This window comes from Ptychodera flava, chromosome 7 (genome assembly GCF_041260155.1).
Source record: "Ptychodera flava strain L36383 chromosome 7, AS_Pfla_20210202, whole genome shotgun sequence".
Taxonomy (NCBI): Eukaryota; Metazoa; Hemichordata; class Enteropneusta; family Ptychoderidae; genus Ptychodera; species Ptychodera flava.
The window spans coordinates 33,855,332-33,871,644 of NC_091934.1; the positions used below are offsets into that span (position 1 = coordinate 33,855,332).

A 16,313-nucleotide genomic window follows, 5' to 3' on the forward strand; every position below is an offset into this window, starting at 1 on the left:
AAGACGAAACTACACAAAGCGTCTCTCATCTCCACAGCCCGGATCTGCGAAATCGCTCTTATATACACGATAAATATAGGCGATTTCGTGACTATATCTGGTAATATTGATATTACAAGATACTGGAATGACTTCTTGCCTATTCTCGACCGCGGAGTGACGTCAGTAGGTGAAACGCATACGAGCGAGGTGAATGAGAGATCAGACGATACAGAAGAGAGAATGATACAGAAATTGTGTGGAAAAAAGCAGAACTAAAAGTTATGTCATTTATGTATATTGAAACTTCGAATATTTCTTTGGTGGTTGAAAAATTCAAACTTCCAACGGCGCTGACGCAAAAATGACGTAAGAATCCGCAAGTACCCGGATGGCCCGCGGTCGAGAATGATGTGTCTCGATCGGCACGCCGGGTCTGAGAAATCGCCGATATTATATTTACCCAATAAATATCAATTGCACCGGGACTCCTAGGCTAATATCGATATCGATACCAGACGATACTAGATTTACGTGCACTGTGTGGTGTCGGCACGCCGGGTCTGCGAAATCACGGATATTTATCCGATAAATATCGGCGACTTTGGACATTAACTCTGATACTAGACGCTACTTTGTCAAAATGTGGGTAAATATCCGATGTATATCGGAGATTTCACCACGTGCCTAACAGTTCTGACCACCCGACCACCTCTGTCCGACTCTTAGTTCATAGCATCCGTGGCCGATAGTCAAGAATACTGTATGTTTTACATTATTAGAATTATTCATGCACGAAATACATTTTTTACATGTAAAGGATTTTTTTCATTAAATTTCCACACTAACTTTCATACACTACAATCGGAACTTCGTCGAGAGGGCCGATCAGATATCACCGTGAGTTGGGGATTGCCTTGCAGGAATAACATTCTTTACATGTAATACATTTTTACTTGGCGATCGAGACCTGAACAGAGGACATATCGGACATCGCAGAGAGTTTTGGCTGGTCTAGTATGAAATGCATTCTTTACAACAATATAGACGATACTATTGTTTTAAATAGCGGGCAAATATCCATTATATCGGAGATTTCATCACTTTGTAGATCTGAGTAAGCCCGACTTCCTAAGTTCGACATCAACTTCGAAAAAAAGACGACGCTATACATTTGTCAAATTGCGAATAAATATTTTCCGATATACCGTATATTGAAGATTTCGCAACCTTAAAGATCTGGCTAAGCTCGACTTACGTATCATTCACGAACCAAAAATTAATTTTAAGCGACTGATAAAGAAAACTCTGTTTTAGAAACGTAACGCTGAAGGATCGCAGAGTCACTCAGTGTCAGGTCTCCAATCCAGTTCGGGGTCTGTACAAGCACAGTGACTCCCTCCGCGGAATTACGAACGATGTGTGGAGATACTTTCCCATTATTACATATCTTGGTTCAAATTAGTATGGTTTGATTTCAGTGTGGGAAAAGTAATACTCGATGTCAGAAATATCGCTGTCAGAACTCTCTAGAGTCGTCTTACGAACGCGCTAAACTGTTCATGGTACTCCTCCAGCTGCAAGCTACAATCGTCTGTATCGCCGATGACGTCACGCACGCTTCTCCCATGAGCCCTTTCGCGCCCATGGGATTCCGAGCTCATTTCCATAAATGTCGTCTACTTCAACTTCTCTTTTCGTCGCTCCGTAGTCGTCAGCGCGTGCAATTATGTTGCGAATTTGAGCTGCATTTTAATCAAGGGTGATTTTGGAAGGGATAAACGGTCAATGTCGCTGGACTTAGGTTTCCCTTTAATACAATAAATATAAATATTCAAACAATAAGACTGAGACAGATATTGCTGTCACGTTTTTATTATCCTAAATATTTTAAAAGGTAAAAGTAAAATATTCTGTGCGAGTCGAAAAACATTGGAAACGCGTGTCTTCCATCTCGAAGTGAACTGTGTCTTCATGTACAATCTGGAACGTGTACAGAAAAGAATTATTGAATTAGTTGGTTTCGTAGGTTCCGAGCATTCACAGTCTATCAGTCCGGTAATTTGAATGAAAATAATTAACTGTGAAATGAGGTATACACCCTGTGTATGTCATTTAATGATCCTATCTGTGCGTGTAATGACGAATGAATACCAGGTGTTTCCCTCTTACTAGTATGATAATTAACACTTTGTTTGTTGAAATGAAATTTTTTAAGCCTATAGCAAAAGAAGCGGCATCATTTTATTTTTGTTTCTCAAGAAGTGTACGTCAATGTGTGCATGTCTCCCTGGTGATATATCTGTGTTGAAGAAGACTATATATATATATATATATATATATATATATATATATATATATATATATATATATATATATATATATATATATATATATATATATATATCATAGCCCTAACATGAGACTATGTGCCCGAGGGTAGGTGACAATTTGCCAAACGTAAGGAGGGCAAATTGTCTCCTGCCCCGAGGGTACATAGTCCCTTGTTTGGGCTATAATGTTTTTATTACATGCCTCTCTTACACAATGTCACTCCAAATATTTAGGTTTATTGAGAAATGATAATCAATGATATCCCTTTTTCAACAGACCGTCTAATTTGTATCATTAATGTAACAACCTCCTTAACGTTGACAATACACTTAATACCAACGAGATTCTCTAGACAAAACAGGATGTCCATTTTATCAAACAACTTTTGTTTTTCTTTTCATCGACCACACACGCACTGACCGAATATCAAATAATTTGCATAAACATTTATCACCACATTTCAGTTCCCGGAAGAACTTTTAAGAATCCCGAAAATGTGATTACCACTTGAAAAGGCACGGCTCCTGTGCCCAAAATGCAAATGAAAAGACAACACATCATTGATGATGATGATGATGATGATGATGATGATGATGATGATGATTATTAACATGCATCAATTCTACTATTATCTTTCCACTACACAGTTACAGCCTACGAAGGAGAGGTTTAAATTTATTGGAGAGTCTACCCTATGAAAATGAATGCCGCAACGTTTGCCATAGCAAAGAACGTCAGCCATGTCCAACGTGGAGCTTCACTGACGTTGACTGCAACGCAAAAGAGTAGAGTGACAAACTTTAATTGTCTAATTACATTACCTATACCCTGTCTACCACATGCATTAGTATCCAAAACTGTAATTTTTTGCAAATATTTGCTCTTTGATATGCGCAACTTTAGGTTAATTCTGCCTTGAATTAAGAAAATGAGTCATCAAAGCTTGTGAAAACAACTTAAAGAGAAAATTCGAAAAAAATTACAATTATTTGGACACCGGGGAGTGGGATAAAGCGACGCGCGAGCACCTGAAGAATTGTGTGATTGTGCTCACAAGCGACAATAGATAATGTTTCACAACAAACGAACCTCCTTTCATTCATTTAGAGTTCATCTGCTTGTATCCTGGAGGGTTTTACTGTGTAACAAAATGAGAAAAATGAAAGTGGTAAAGATCTATGTGACGTAGTTGTGAAGTATCACCGAGATCATATTAACAAAACAGCATATTTTGTTGACAAATAAGAATGGTGTTTATTTTAAAATATCGATTAGGCCTATGTCAAGCCAATGGTGACGACGTATCATCTAAGTCTAAGATTAGAGCCCCATCGGTTTTTATTTTTCGAAAAGCTAAACCTCGGTGTATTTGTTCTCAATATGATGCCACAGGCGCTCGTCACGTTCGTTGGATGATGGTGATAAAGTTCATCATCGCAAGAATGACTCGTGCACGCAATTACACGTTGCTCTGATTAAAGTAGAACGCGCCTCGGGTACAGATATTCGGAATCTCAAACTTTTACAATTCTTTTCATATATACCACTGGTTGGGGTTCATTTTAAAGCTCTTGGTGTAAGAAAAATTTCCACCGGCTTAGTTGTTCGAAATTCGAAAATTTTATTTTTCTCGATAGAGTTAACGTAGGGATGACGGTCACTTTGAATTTAAAATATCGGTAAATCTTGGGTGATTTGTTTTTCTAGTACCAAAATTTGCACGGTGAACCCCGATTTTTATTTTTGATTTTGAAGAAAGAATGATTAAAAGATTCCTTAAAGAAAGTTTGAGCAAAAGTTTTAATATTTCACCTTCTAGGCGCATGTAGAGCTACGCACTGCGAGTGACATCGGCTGACGCGTATCATGTGTGCATGGTACGAGTGTATGACTACCACCACACAGTCACCTGTGGTCTACTCAGCTTTGCGTCTATGCGCCCCATTACATCGACGTGCGTACTTATGCCTTAGAAGAACCAAGTCAATGGTACCAAGGGCACTCTGTAGTTGGAATTGCAAATCGGGAACTGATGATTCTGTTTTACGTAAGGTTATTCAAATCAACATTAGCTTGAACATAAACTATATGATAATACGAACTCTGATACTGACGAATTCAGGCTGAAATACCAATGAATGAATATTGAATAAGCTACATGAACACCGCCAGCGGCCACATCGGCAGTCTTCTTTCGTTCGCTAACGAGGACGCGCATGCGTGCACGGGGGACCAGGATCTCAGTGACTCACGTATAATGTATACACAAGGCTGTGCAAATCATTTCTGGACGATGTATACAGTAGTTACCGATTATGTGAGATGAATTCCGTTGCAAAAACAATTTACCTAGTAATCGTGTAGTGTACGTATCACTGATTGGCAATACCAGGATCTAGTCCCTTACTGATCCCATTTCTGGTGAGGTTATTAATTTTGTTAAAATCATAATATCTGGGCGCCAGCAGCAACAACTTAAAAGACAAAAATACTGACCATCAAATAAATTGGTTAAAGATGACGTCATTAAGATATACAGTGAGGGCATAATCGCACCATTGAAAATGGAGTTATAGATTACTTATGAAGGATGTAATATTGTTAATGCTGTTTTTCTCCCACTCGGAAAGCAAGCTTTTTATCAACCTACACATAAGCCATTTTCATATTCTTTAGATCTGGCCTTGCATCCTGGGAGTTTTAAGTTCTGACATTTTGCAGTGAGCAAAACGCAAATCTTGAAAATCAGTGACTTTTACAATTCAGTTAATAATCGTTTAAATTTGTTGACAGTTTACAGACAATCAAATGTGAACTGGTAGACAAGATGTATCATACCGATTCAAGTTTCAAGATATAGGGTCACCAAGGGGTCATGACAATGGCCAATCATGTATGGCTTCACAGTACATGAACGCATATGCGCTCGACTTCTTTCGGCGTCGGTCTAATCACAGCAGCCTCGGACACAATTAAACGAGTCAAGAAACAAACAATTAACATACAAGTAAATAAATAAAATTCCGACAAAACTAATAAAAACAAAAAGAACAAACAAATACACTGACAGACTCAGACAAAGACAAAGTAGAAAGAATGGATAGGGCTTCTAACCCAGGTACGCAATTATCTGCTTATCAGCCGCGAAGTGAATACTGACACGTTGATTGTAAGACTCCCAATTGGTCTGTAACCCATTTATAAACACCCTCCACTTACTTTCAGTTAGACGTTTGAATGTGTCTACCCAACTTGAAGATTTCTTGTAGAAGACCGGTGGATACCCTAAGGGTGCATCAACTACAACACGTTTCCCGCCATCGATGTCTGTGTTGTTCCATAGGTAAACCCAGTCGTCATCGGGCAGGTATAATTCCATGCTACTCTGGGCCTCATCTAGGACAGGCGCCACCAAGAGGTCACGTCCGTATAGGTACTGGTAATCAGTTTTGTATGTTTCAGGGTCCTTGTCGTAGTGCAAAAACAGAGGACGCTGCGCTGGTAGGCCCTGGTTCACGTGTTCTGCTACAACATGTTTGGTGTAGTCAGCAAGTGCATGGTGTAATTGCGTCAAACGAGCAAACTTTCGAAGTGTTCCGTCACTTGAGTAATATTGCCAGTTCTCCGATGGTCTGTTTCCTTCGTGCGTTCTCATCATCGGAGTGAACACAGCCATCTCTCCAGAACGAAGGAGAAGTTCTTCTGATCTCGCATAGCCGAAGAGCGCGGTATACCCTCCAACATCGAAGTGGGCGAGACCAGCACCCAGAACAGACAAGGACAAAGCTGCTGGGATGACAGATGGAAGACCATCACCTCGACTGAAATCCACGAACTGATCACCAGCCCAGGTCATGGTACTGTACTTTTGCGTTCCAGAATAGCCCGCCCTCATCCAATAAAGAACTTCACCTAACTTGCCACTTTCTTCCACGGCCTCTCGGTTCATCCTTGCCCATATTACCGGCCACTGGTTGTGCAGCACATCGGGGGCTACCCCGCTGTGAAACACCACATTCTTTGTCGGCAGGTATTCTCCAAAGTCCGCCATCCATCCAGAAAAACCCAGATCGATCATGTTTTTCTTGATGACTTCATTTTTGTACCAATCGTAGGCGGCGGGGTTCGTAAAGTCGATTGTACCGCAGTAAAACTCGCCAAAATCAGCCACGTAGGAATTTCCCTCGGGTGTCTTCACAAAATAACCATTCTTGTCCGCTATTTTGAAAAGGTCTCCCTCATGATTTAGGTATGGAGATATGTACGCGAGCACACCTATGCCCCTTGCTTTCAAAGTTTGGATCACTTTGTCGAGGTTAGGATACTGCTTCTTGTCCCACTCCCAGTTCCAGAACAGCCGGCGACCGAACGAAGTTTTAATTCTTCCAACCCAGTCCTGGATCCAGACGGCGCTGACTTGAATTCCATATTTATCGGCCTGATCGATGTAACCCAGCATTGCATCCGTGCCTCCCTGGATACCGAGCACGGCTCCCTTGTAGAGCCACTCGGGCATCGCTGGCATGGTGCCAAGAAAACCACTCAGTTTTTGTATCAGTTCCAACATGGTTGGTGCGGTGTCCAGGTACATCTTTCCTGGGTTGTTTGTCCACACTTCGACTTCATGGAATGATGGATTGCGGAAATCCAGCACTGAATAAACCGATGTGTCGAAATGACAGTAGAACTTGCGGGAAGATACGAAGGTTGGTTCTGGGAAGTACGTGGTGTGGTAGTCCCCACCACCACCGTCATTCTGATTGGCGTACAACGTAACGACGGTACTCTTATTTCTACCAACGCCCTGTTCTCGCGTCCAGAGAGGAAAATCGTGTCCCCGTAGATCGAAATACGAAAACTGCTCCCCACCACCATACACGTGTTCGTCAGCTTCGGCAAATAGGCGAATCCAGTATCGGTTAGCATTCGTTGAAGTAGCCGTAAATTCTACGACATTTTCATGGTTGCCGTCAATGCCAAACTTAACCGTGGTCTGAAATGCAACAAAATAACTTCATCATGCGAAACAGTTACAATAGCACTTGCTAGGCAATTAGCTATAGGTAACAAAGCAGACGGGTTGGTAGATATCTACTATTTACTTATGTATCTACGGGTATGTATGTATGTATGTATGTATGTATGTATGTATGTATGTATGTATGTATGTATGTTTGTATGTATGTATGTATGTATGTATGTATGTATGTATCTCTCCCGGGGTATCTCTCTATTTATCTTTCTGATTTATTTATTCATAATGTCTCGATTTATATAGTCATAATCTGTCTTCATTAATTTACACAAATTTGTGACCGTGTACAGATGAGTGCGCCGTGCTTTACATGTAATCCAAGTTCGACTCAGGTCACCCAGGTGAGTGTTGCTCTAGCATGGCTTTGCTTGTTGAGACAAGAGAGAGAAAATACGATTCGAGTGCAAATGCTCCAAATGTTGAAGGACTTAAACCTTCCAAATGAAAATAACTATGTAACACTGTTTGGTTTGTATAACAATGCCTAAACGTTTTCAGTGATGATTCATATTATTATTGCCCAGTTTAGGGTTTGGGGTAGGGTTAAGGGTAAGGGTTTACAGGTTAGGGTTTATGGTTGGCGCTAGGCTAGGGCGATGAAGCACGGGGAGCCCAGAAGTCTGGTTGTTACTGTTGTTGTTTGCATTGTTATGTTTATTAGTCGTGTTCTTGTTGTTGTTGTTGTTGTTGTTGTTGATGATGATGATCAATAAAATTCAACGAACATAACTATTGTGTTGTTGTTGTTATTGTTGGTTCAATTGTAATGTAGATGTCCTAAGAAGCACTACAAGGAAGCTATCATTATTTGACCCAATGCAACTCTCTCCACATATACACTCTCTTCATAAACTTACACTGTGTAAGTATAGGGAGAGAGTTGTTTCGGGTCAAATAATGATAGCGTCCTTGTAGCGTTTCTTATGACATGTAGATACATTACGTTTGAAACAACAACAACACACTAGTATGTTCGTTGAATTTTATTGGTCAATAACAACAACAACAACAACAACAGCACGACTAATTAACATAAACAACAATACAAATAACAACAAACAGACTTCTGGGTCCCTGTGGATGAAGTTAAACTCGGAAAGTCAATGTTGCCCAATACTTACGTGATATCTCTCACCCTGTGAAAATGTAACAAAGTAGTCTGGGAGTTGTTCGGTGACGCTGAACTCGGTGAGTGCCACTCTCTCCTCAAGATATTCGGATATTTCAAAATTTCCCAGGAATTCCTCGATGTCAGCAGTCGCAGTACCAGCGAACAAAAACGGCGTTTCCGAGGTATGTTCAACCACCTTTGTATCGCCGATGGTGACGACGAGAGCAGTTGCATTGTATCGAACGGTGAGGGCGCTGTCGACGACGGAACAGCAGCAGAGTAAAGTGACCAAGTACGCTTGAAGACCGTGCGTTGTCATTTTATCGGTGAAAGTTGAAGCTTTCATTCCTATATGTAAGAAACGGAAAAGACACAAACACTATGTACAGCTGTATGATAATGTGCCAGGGAAAGACACGTACTTATCCACTTGCCCTTCCGGCAAGGGGGGGGGGGGGGGGGGAGGAGGCGTTACGTTCACTTGCCTGAATTGGAAAACCACTTGCCCAGTACATGTACAATTTACGTGATTTGAAAAAAAAACAAAAAACGGAAACATTGATTTGTCATTTCAAAGACTTTATTTTGAAAACTATTGTGTTATTGATCAAACTTCAAAATGTGGTGAGAAAATGTCAGTCACTCTTTCAGAGTTCTCCTTAGACTTCAAAGAATGCCAGACGTTTCATGACCATTAGGGGAACCCAAATACGAAAAATTCTAACATTTTATGTGCTTGTATGTAAAGGCGTAACGTACAAATAATAACAGCCATTTCCACTGTACCTTCGAGATATTTTTTCAGTTTTAACTGAACAATACAGAAAGAAAAAAATCTTCAGTAGTTACAAAGGAATGTTTTGAAGCTTCTGAAAAACAATTTCTTTGTCATGTTTTTGCTGTGCTTATATTATACTCCTATGTCTTTTCTAATGACCTAGGTAGTCTTCTTAATGTCTCTGCGCAGACTCAGTAGAGTTGTTGGCTATGGCCATGTATTTTGATCTTCTCGATGTTAAACTCGCTTCAATTGCTCCACGGCGGTCATTTTGGAATAGAAAACACAGACAGAGAGGTTTGTTGCCACGGACAAGTAATTTTTGGCTTATTGACCTGAAAAATAAGTCAGTGTTCATTGAATATTCAAAGACTGGGCCCAATGATACCAAAGCTTGCTCGTGACTTATGCAGTCTTCCTACATAAAATGCCACTCACTGAACTGAACATTGAAGAATAGGTTATATTAGTGAAAGTCACATTTTTGTGCTAATTTTCGCTGTCAGACTTTAGTTTTATAGTGTTATCAACAAAAACTTCCGCTGGTCTCCTTTTTTTGATCGTACAGACATATATTGTGTGACCATTTTGTACATCCACACAGGCCAACTGGAAATGAATAGTCTAAAATACGATATTATTTTCATAATTATTAAAAATAATAAATAGTAATTATGAGATATTGATATCACATAACCGTGTTAATATTTCATCAGGGTTGAGCTTCTGTTCTGTGGAGCAGCACTCGATGATCGTTGTATGTGTATGGATTATATATGACATGGGGGCTGGCCAGGGCATCCAATTTACTAGGACGGACGACCCAGCCAAGTGCCATGTCATACATAACTCATACACATACATCGATTTTATCGAGTGCTGCTCCGCAGAACCCTGATGAAATATTGACTCGGGTATGTGATATCAATATTTCATAATTGCAATTTATTCTTTTTTAAAATTATGAAAATAATATCATATTTTACACTATTCATTTCTAGTAGGCCTATGCATCCATGGTGTGACACAGAAACATTGCCCAGTGACTAGGGCAATTTGGGAACGTACACTTGCACTAACTGAACAGCTCTTCATGTGCGAAATCTGCGTATGGTAATTAGTATTTTATTGAAAGCGACTCACTAGTGGTAATGTTTTCATCAACTCTTCATGCAATTTTATGAAAAACCTTATGCTAATACTCACAATGACATAAAATGATGATTTGTTTAAGTGGGTATTTCCACACGATAAAACCGCTCTCGTGGATTTGATTTCTAAGCTTAGGTAATTATTTGTTCATTTGTCCCATCGGGCAAGTGGCGTCGACGATGCACTTGCCCGAGTGCGACTTTCATTTGCCCTGGGCAACCCGTAAACCATTAGTGTCTTTCCCTGTGTGCTATAGTGATTTGCATGACAATATCTGAGTGTTTTCACTAGAATGTCATACTGTACACCAGTATATATAGATGTATGTATATATATACAAGTATATGTGTACACACACACACACACACACACACACACACACACACACATATATATATATATATATATATATATATATATATATATATATATATATATATGAACAGACCGTCATCAAACACTGTAAAGCCATGACCTTTTATGACCTTGATGTTCAAAGACTGTGTGGATAATTTTAGATTGTGAATGTGTGATATCGAGTGTCATTCGAATCGTCTTTTGTCTGGCCAGATACACCTCCAGCAAATTAAATGTGTTTTCTTCTGCTTTTCCGGAAAATGGCATGGTCATTTTATTGCATTGAGATGACTGTCATTTGCCCTCTACTGCGACCCGAACGAATAAGAGCAGATATGAACTGAACATGCTCACGTGTTTCATTATATATTGCATAACGTGTAAATTTGAACCTTCGCCACATGTTTGCAACTTCATTGAAAGAGTTATGATCAACATAATGAATAATATTCACCAAAGATTAATGCTAAATCCAAGTATATATCCCCAATCAGGAAAGTTCATTAAAATATGCAAATAAGGCATTGACTGAAATGTTCTCATTAAATATGCAAATTAGGAATTGGCTAAAGTAAAAATGTTAAATGACTTTCAATAATCTCGTATCATAATATCTTTAATGTACAAAGCAATTTGTCAACTTTGGTATAGTCAAGACAGATAAATATCCTTAATTAGGAAAGTTCATAACATTTGCAAATAAGGAATTGGCTAAAGTAAAATTTCTTAATGACTTTTCATGTTGTATCATAGTATCTTTAATGTACATAGCAAGTTTCGTCAAATTTGGTCTAGTCAATACAGATAAATATCCCTAATTAGGAAAGTTCATTAAATATGCAAATTAGGAATTGGCTGATGTAAAAAAGTTTAATGACTTTCAATAATATTGTTTTATAGTATCTTCAATATATGTAGCAAGATTCATCAACCTCAGTCGAGCCAATTCAGATATATATCCCTAATTAGTGAAGTTCATTAAATATGTAAATAGGGAATTGGCTGAAGTAAAACTGCTGAATGATTTTCAATAATGTTACACCATAGTATCTTCAATGTATATAGCAAGTTTCGTCAACTTTGGTCAAGTCAATTCAGATATATATATATCTAATTAGGAAAGTTTATTAAATATGCAAATAAGTATTTGGCTGAAGTAAAAATGCTTAATGACTTTCAAAAATGTTAGATCATAGTATCTTTAATGTACATAGCAAGTTTCATCAATTTTGGTCATGTAAATTCAAATAAATATCCCTAATTTCAAAAGTTCATTAAATATGCAAATTAGGAGCTGGATGAAGTAAAAATGCTTAATGACTTTCAGTAACGTTGTATCATAGTATCTTTATGTACATAGCAAGTTTCGTCAACTTTGGTCTAGTCAATACAGATAAATATCCCTAATTAGGAAAGTTCACAGAATATGCAAATTAGGAATTGGCTGAAGTAAAAATGCTTAAGGTAGCGGTAAAGGCTATTTTTGCACCAATTCTTTTCTCAGAGTTAATGTCAAGTTTCAAGTGTTAGAATCAAGATATTCAGTTCAAATTTTCAGGATAACTCCCTTAGTTAATACTTTCATCAAAAAATTTAAAAATTGTATATTTGTAGCCATGATTTTGACATATGACACCAGTCAATATTAAAATTTAATTTTTCATATTTTTTTACATATTTGAATTGAATAATAATTGGATAGTATTAATATTACCAAATTAGTTATAAATATGTTGACACTATTAATTGTAAGATTTGTACAACAGGATTTGTAAATAAGATTTGTTTTTATGATTTTACATGGGTTTACATATCATATAATGAAAAGAACTTTAATACAAGATATTTATTGATCATATTCATAACTTCTACACTAATAATTCTTGCCATGCCCTGTGAGGGAACTCTGGCTAAACTTTGGTGCCGTTCTCTGTTATTTTTTTAAAATAAAAATGCAAGTTTCGGCCATTTATCTATCGAAAATTGATAATCAACAAAGAGCCTCAAATGATGTCTTTTTCCCTGTGGTAGGAAATACATTTAAAACATGCACGACATATTTTTTTTCGGTACGTGCACTCTCCCATAATAGTATATGTACATTTATAGTACGTATGTTGTGAATTTGTCGACGCAAAAAAGTATACTGGAAAATGATGATAAAATTGTATGTGTCTGAATTAGTTTTTTGAACACAGGGATTCGAAAATGGTTAGAAAAAGAGCCGTGATCCCTTATTTTGTATAAAATTCATGGTAAATAATAATTTCAAAATAACTGGGCGACGACCCGTCAAAGCCATGACGTCATGGCACATAGTCAAGACAAGGCAAAAGATCAATAATCCCCTTATTTTGGTGTCAAACGATTAAAAAAATCATGATTTCAAAGAGCAATATTGTGCATGTTTTCACTGTTTGCTGGTACATCGCGCCTGGGCCAAGTGAACGGCGACGGGGAGGAACATGTCAAAGTCCATGATGTCATGATGTCATAGGAGGCTGTTGAGAGGTCAGAGCTGTGACTTGCGTGAGTTGGTGGCATCGCGAAAGCCTTCTCTTCACTATGAATCGGTGAACTGGGTCGAAAACTAAAAACTGAAATACCCAGGGTTGAGTTTTTCAAACTGTTGAAAGATTTGGAGTAGCAACAGTTGACGACTCAAAGTAAATAGACAGCAAACAATGCATTAGCGAAAAATAGAAAAGCATCATGAATTATCGTATCGCTCCAAAAGTCATTTTCGCTGAATTCTGTAAGGAAGCATTTTAGCTCCCGTGTTACCATTAGAATACCTACTGGAGCGTGTGTCGTACTGATGTCTGTCTGTCTATGTCTGTCTGTGCAGGCGATTCTCAAAAATTTGCACAAGAGTCGACTGAACTTAGATATATACAGGTGTACTTACAGAGTTGCTGAGTAAAAAGATGAAAAAATTAGCGTGTTCAGCAAGGTTTTGCAAAACTAGGGTTAATACGCATTTACTGCTGTCCCACATTTGTGAATTTCTTGACAAGGGCTGTCTCGAATTAGATGCAAGTTTTTGAAAATATTTACCACTGAAACTTATCATTTCGCCTATAGCACCAAGATAATACATTTACCAGCTTACAGTTTGCTAATTAGAAGTTTGTACATTCAACGAACTATTACATACTTGTAAAAATATCACTATTAGATTTGCTGGTCCACCTACTTTGGCGTGTGGTAACTATATATCTGTTCAACCAGAGGCATAAACGTCGCATTTTTTTTTTTTTTTTGAGGGGGGATTTTTTATCTTTGAAAAAAATTCTCAGAAAGCCCTTTTCTTCCTACTTTAAAATGATTCTTAGAATAGCGATAGCGTCATAGTTATAACCTCATTTAGATTTGTTGAATTGATCGCGAAATTTACATATACTTTTTTTAGTATTTTCCCCCAATATTCGGTTGCCACAACTTTTTCTTTGAAACCGCTTGTCCGCCCAGTAGCTTTTTTAAGCTGACTTAGGGGTGCCTTTGGATGACCTCATTCAGATTCGTTCAAATGATCGTGAAAGTTTCGCGCCAATTTTCTCATTTGTTGATCAAAATCTAATTTGTGTGTGTGTGTTGCCGCTCGTTCGATTACCTTTTACGTTGAAGGGATGATAGTTCGGTGGATATTTCCTCGTTCTAAGTAAATCGTTTACTCCGAGACCAATTATCCAATATGTGATCACTTCGTATCTGTGATACTCACATAGTAACGAATTGGTATATAAAAATCTTTTCGCACATGTCTCAATCGTTGTGCTAATCGCTATTTTTTATTAGTAGGGCATTGCATGCACTACATAGGCTGGTGTTACCACAGGATGGGTACATACATCACTTTATACCTACCACGGTTTTGAGTCCCCATTTTCACCGTGACCTCAAATAGACAATTGACTATGGAAATATTGTAAAAATGTAGACTTCACCCGCTGTTTCTGCCTCTAGTGTGGTTTTGACCCATCATCTTGTAGAAAACAGAGTTTTGACGTGAGCATGTGGACTAAGATTTAGACTTTTGTTCCCGATTTCAAGGGAAAATTGTGCTCGGTAGTTCGAATTACACCCGTGCCCAAGTGAGTACTCCTTCGCCCTGGCTGAAACACTCTGGAATGTGGTGTGCTCATTTATGCACCTTTTGTAACACAGCTATGACCTCGAAATCTGTCTGACTGACCTCGGTAGACACAGCCAGCTTTCCAATGTACTGCGCACGGCTTTATTCATGCATGATATTATGCGGCATCGCGGTTGGACTTCAGTCAGATTTCTTATAAAGCCATTCTTGTACAGTGTTTGTGAAGGTAGAACTTTCATGCCCCTCGTGGACAGATACTCTAACTCTTTCACTTTAACAACACCATTTTGATCTTTCACTTGTGGGATGCTTATTTTGAAGCTCATGGATTTAAAAAATCGCTGGCTCATTTTTGTGAATCATTCCCCCCCCCTCCAGGGATGGCGGCCATTTTGAATTTCAAGTGTCGGTAAATATTAGGTTATTTGTTTCTCTAGTATCAAATTTTTCATCATGACCTCTGATTGTTACCTCTGTGTTCAATTGGAAACGATTTGAAGTTCTCTCGAGGAGTGTTTTGGCCAAAGTCTAAGTCTTTCAAGTTCGAGGCACATACTACCTTAACGTATGTAAAGAACGGAATGTATATATTTTCCTATACAACTATATCTATCTGTGGTTTCGTGTAAAAGTCACATGACAGATAATCCGATTTAATCTTTGTCCTATACCTGGTAAAATCTGATTGAACTTCGCTCAATGTGCAACCTAACTTTGCTCAGTGCGAGGAGTGAAGAAGCCTACACAGGTATTTACTTACCTGCAAGTGATTTCAGAGCGATTGTCAATTGAAGGAACCTTGGTGGCGTCCCTCTGGAGAAGGCTACGATCTGTGGTCCAAGGGATCCGATGTCGCACGCATCAAAGATGTGTTCAGAGAGAACGTTCAGCCGTGCTGGGTTCTCTTGCAGGATCTATCGACCCGGTACACGACTGACCGTAATCACCCTTGAGTTAATGTTCAACGACGTGTGCCGCTTAGATCTAGCCCATATGGGTCGCGAGAGGGCGCAAGGGCCCATAATGCCAATCTTCGAAATTTGAAATTTGAAATTAACGACAGTGCAACATCAGACATATTTCACTTTATCATTTTCTACGTGAAACATACAATTTGAAATGAACAATGTAAATTGTTAATTGACCAAGTTTTCAAGCCTTATTAGACTTGAAAGTATAGCTCTTGCATTGAAAGCATTCCTATGTTATTTTATTGATATTTTTTTCTCATCCTTCATGTTAAATAACTATTTTTTCAGACCTATCCTTTGTGCTTTTATTTGTTTACTTAAAGGCCTATGAGCTGCAACTTTTGACATTATTTTCATGACTTTATATTCAGATAAAAAGTAGTTCATACAAACATTCTTACTCAGAGACGTTTACTTAAGCATAATTATCCACCGAGTTGGACTGTATGGGCAGGTTTCAGTTAGACGAATAATAAAACGGTGCCGCACCCAAATATGGC

General features: G+C 38.4%; 1 protein-coding gene across 3 annotated transcripts; it reads right to left on the reverse strand.

Moving 5' to 3' along the window:
* Positions 1 to 1,821: 1,821 nt before the first annotated feature.
* Positions 1,822 to 15,822, reverse strand: LOC139137355 (sulfoquinovosidase-like). Of its 3 annotated transcripts, none has more exons than XM_070705402.1 (5): positions 15,603 to 15,822; positions 8,470 to 8,807; positions 5,533 to 7,306; positions 3,403 to 3,451; positions 1,822 to 1,962 (listed from the first exon to the last, which is right to left on the reverse strand). In XM_070705402.1, the coding sequence occupies exons 2-4, from the start codon at positions 8,803 to 8,805 to the stop codon at positions 3,417 to 3,419; spliced, it is 2,145 nt and encodes a 714-aa protein (XP_070561503.1). In that variant the 5' UTR covers positions 8,806 to 8,807; positions 15,603 to 15,822; the 3' UTR covers positions 1,822 to 1,962; positions 3,403 to 3,416. The 3 variants fall into 3 exon arrangements, with proteins under 3 accessions (XP_070561503.1, XP_070561501.1, XP_070561502.1); XM_070705400.1 differs by lacking the exon at positions 3,403 to 3,451 and adding an exon at positions 3,005 to 3,083 and having other exon boundaries at positions 15,603 to 15,774; XM_070705401.1 differs by lacking the exon at positions 3,403 to 3,451 and having other exon boundaries at positions 15,603 to 15,774.
* Between the last annotated feature and the right edge of the window lie 491 nt (positions 15,823 to 16,313).

What these genes read in the sequence shown, in the direction of transcription:
- LOC139137355 (XM_070705400.1), bottom strand. Translation starts at nt 8,805, where the DNA reads ATGAAAGCTTCAACTTTCACCGATAAAATGACAACGCACGGTCTTCAA. An exon ending in CACAGGGTGAGAGATATCAC is followed by an intron (nt 7,307 to 8,469) that starts GTAAGTATTGGG and finishes GTTGCATTTCAG; the next exon opens with ACCACGGTTAAGTTTGGCAT. An exon ending in ATTCAAACGTCTAACTGAAA is followed by an intron (nt 3,084 to 5,532) that starts GTAAGTGGAGGG and finishes TTTGCGTTGCAG; the next exon opens with TCAACGTCAGTGAAGCTCCA.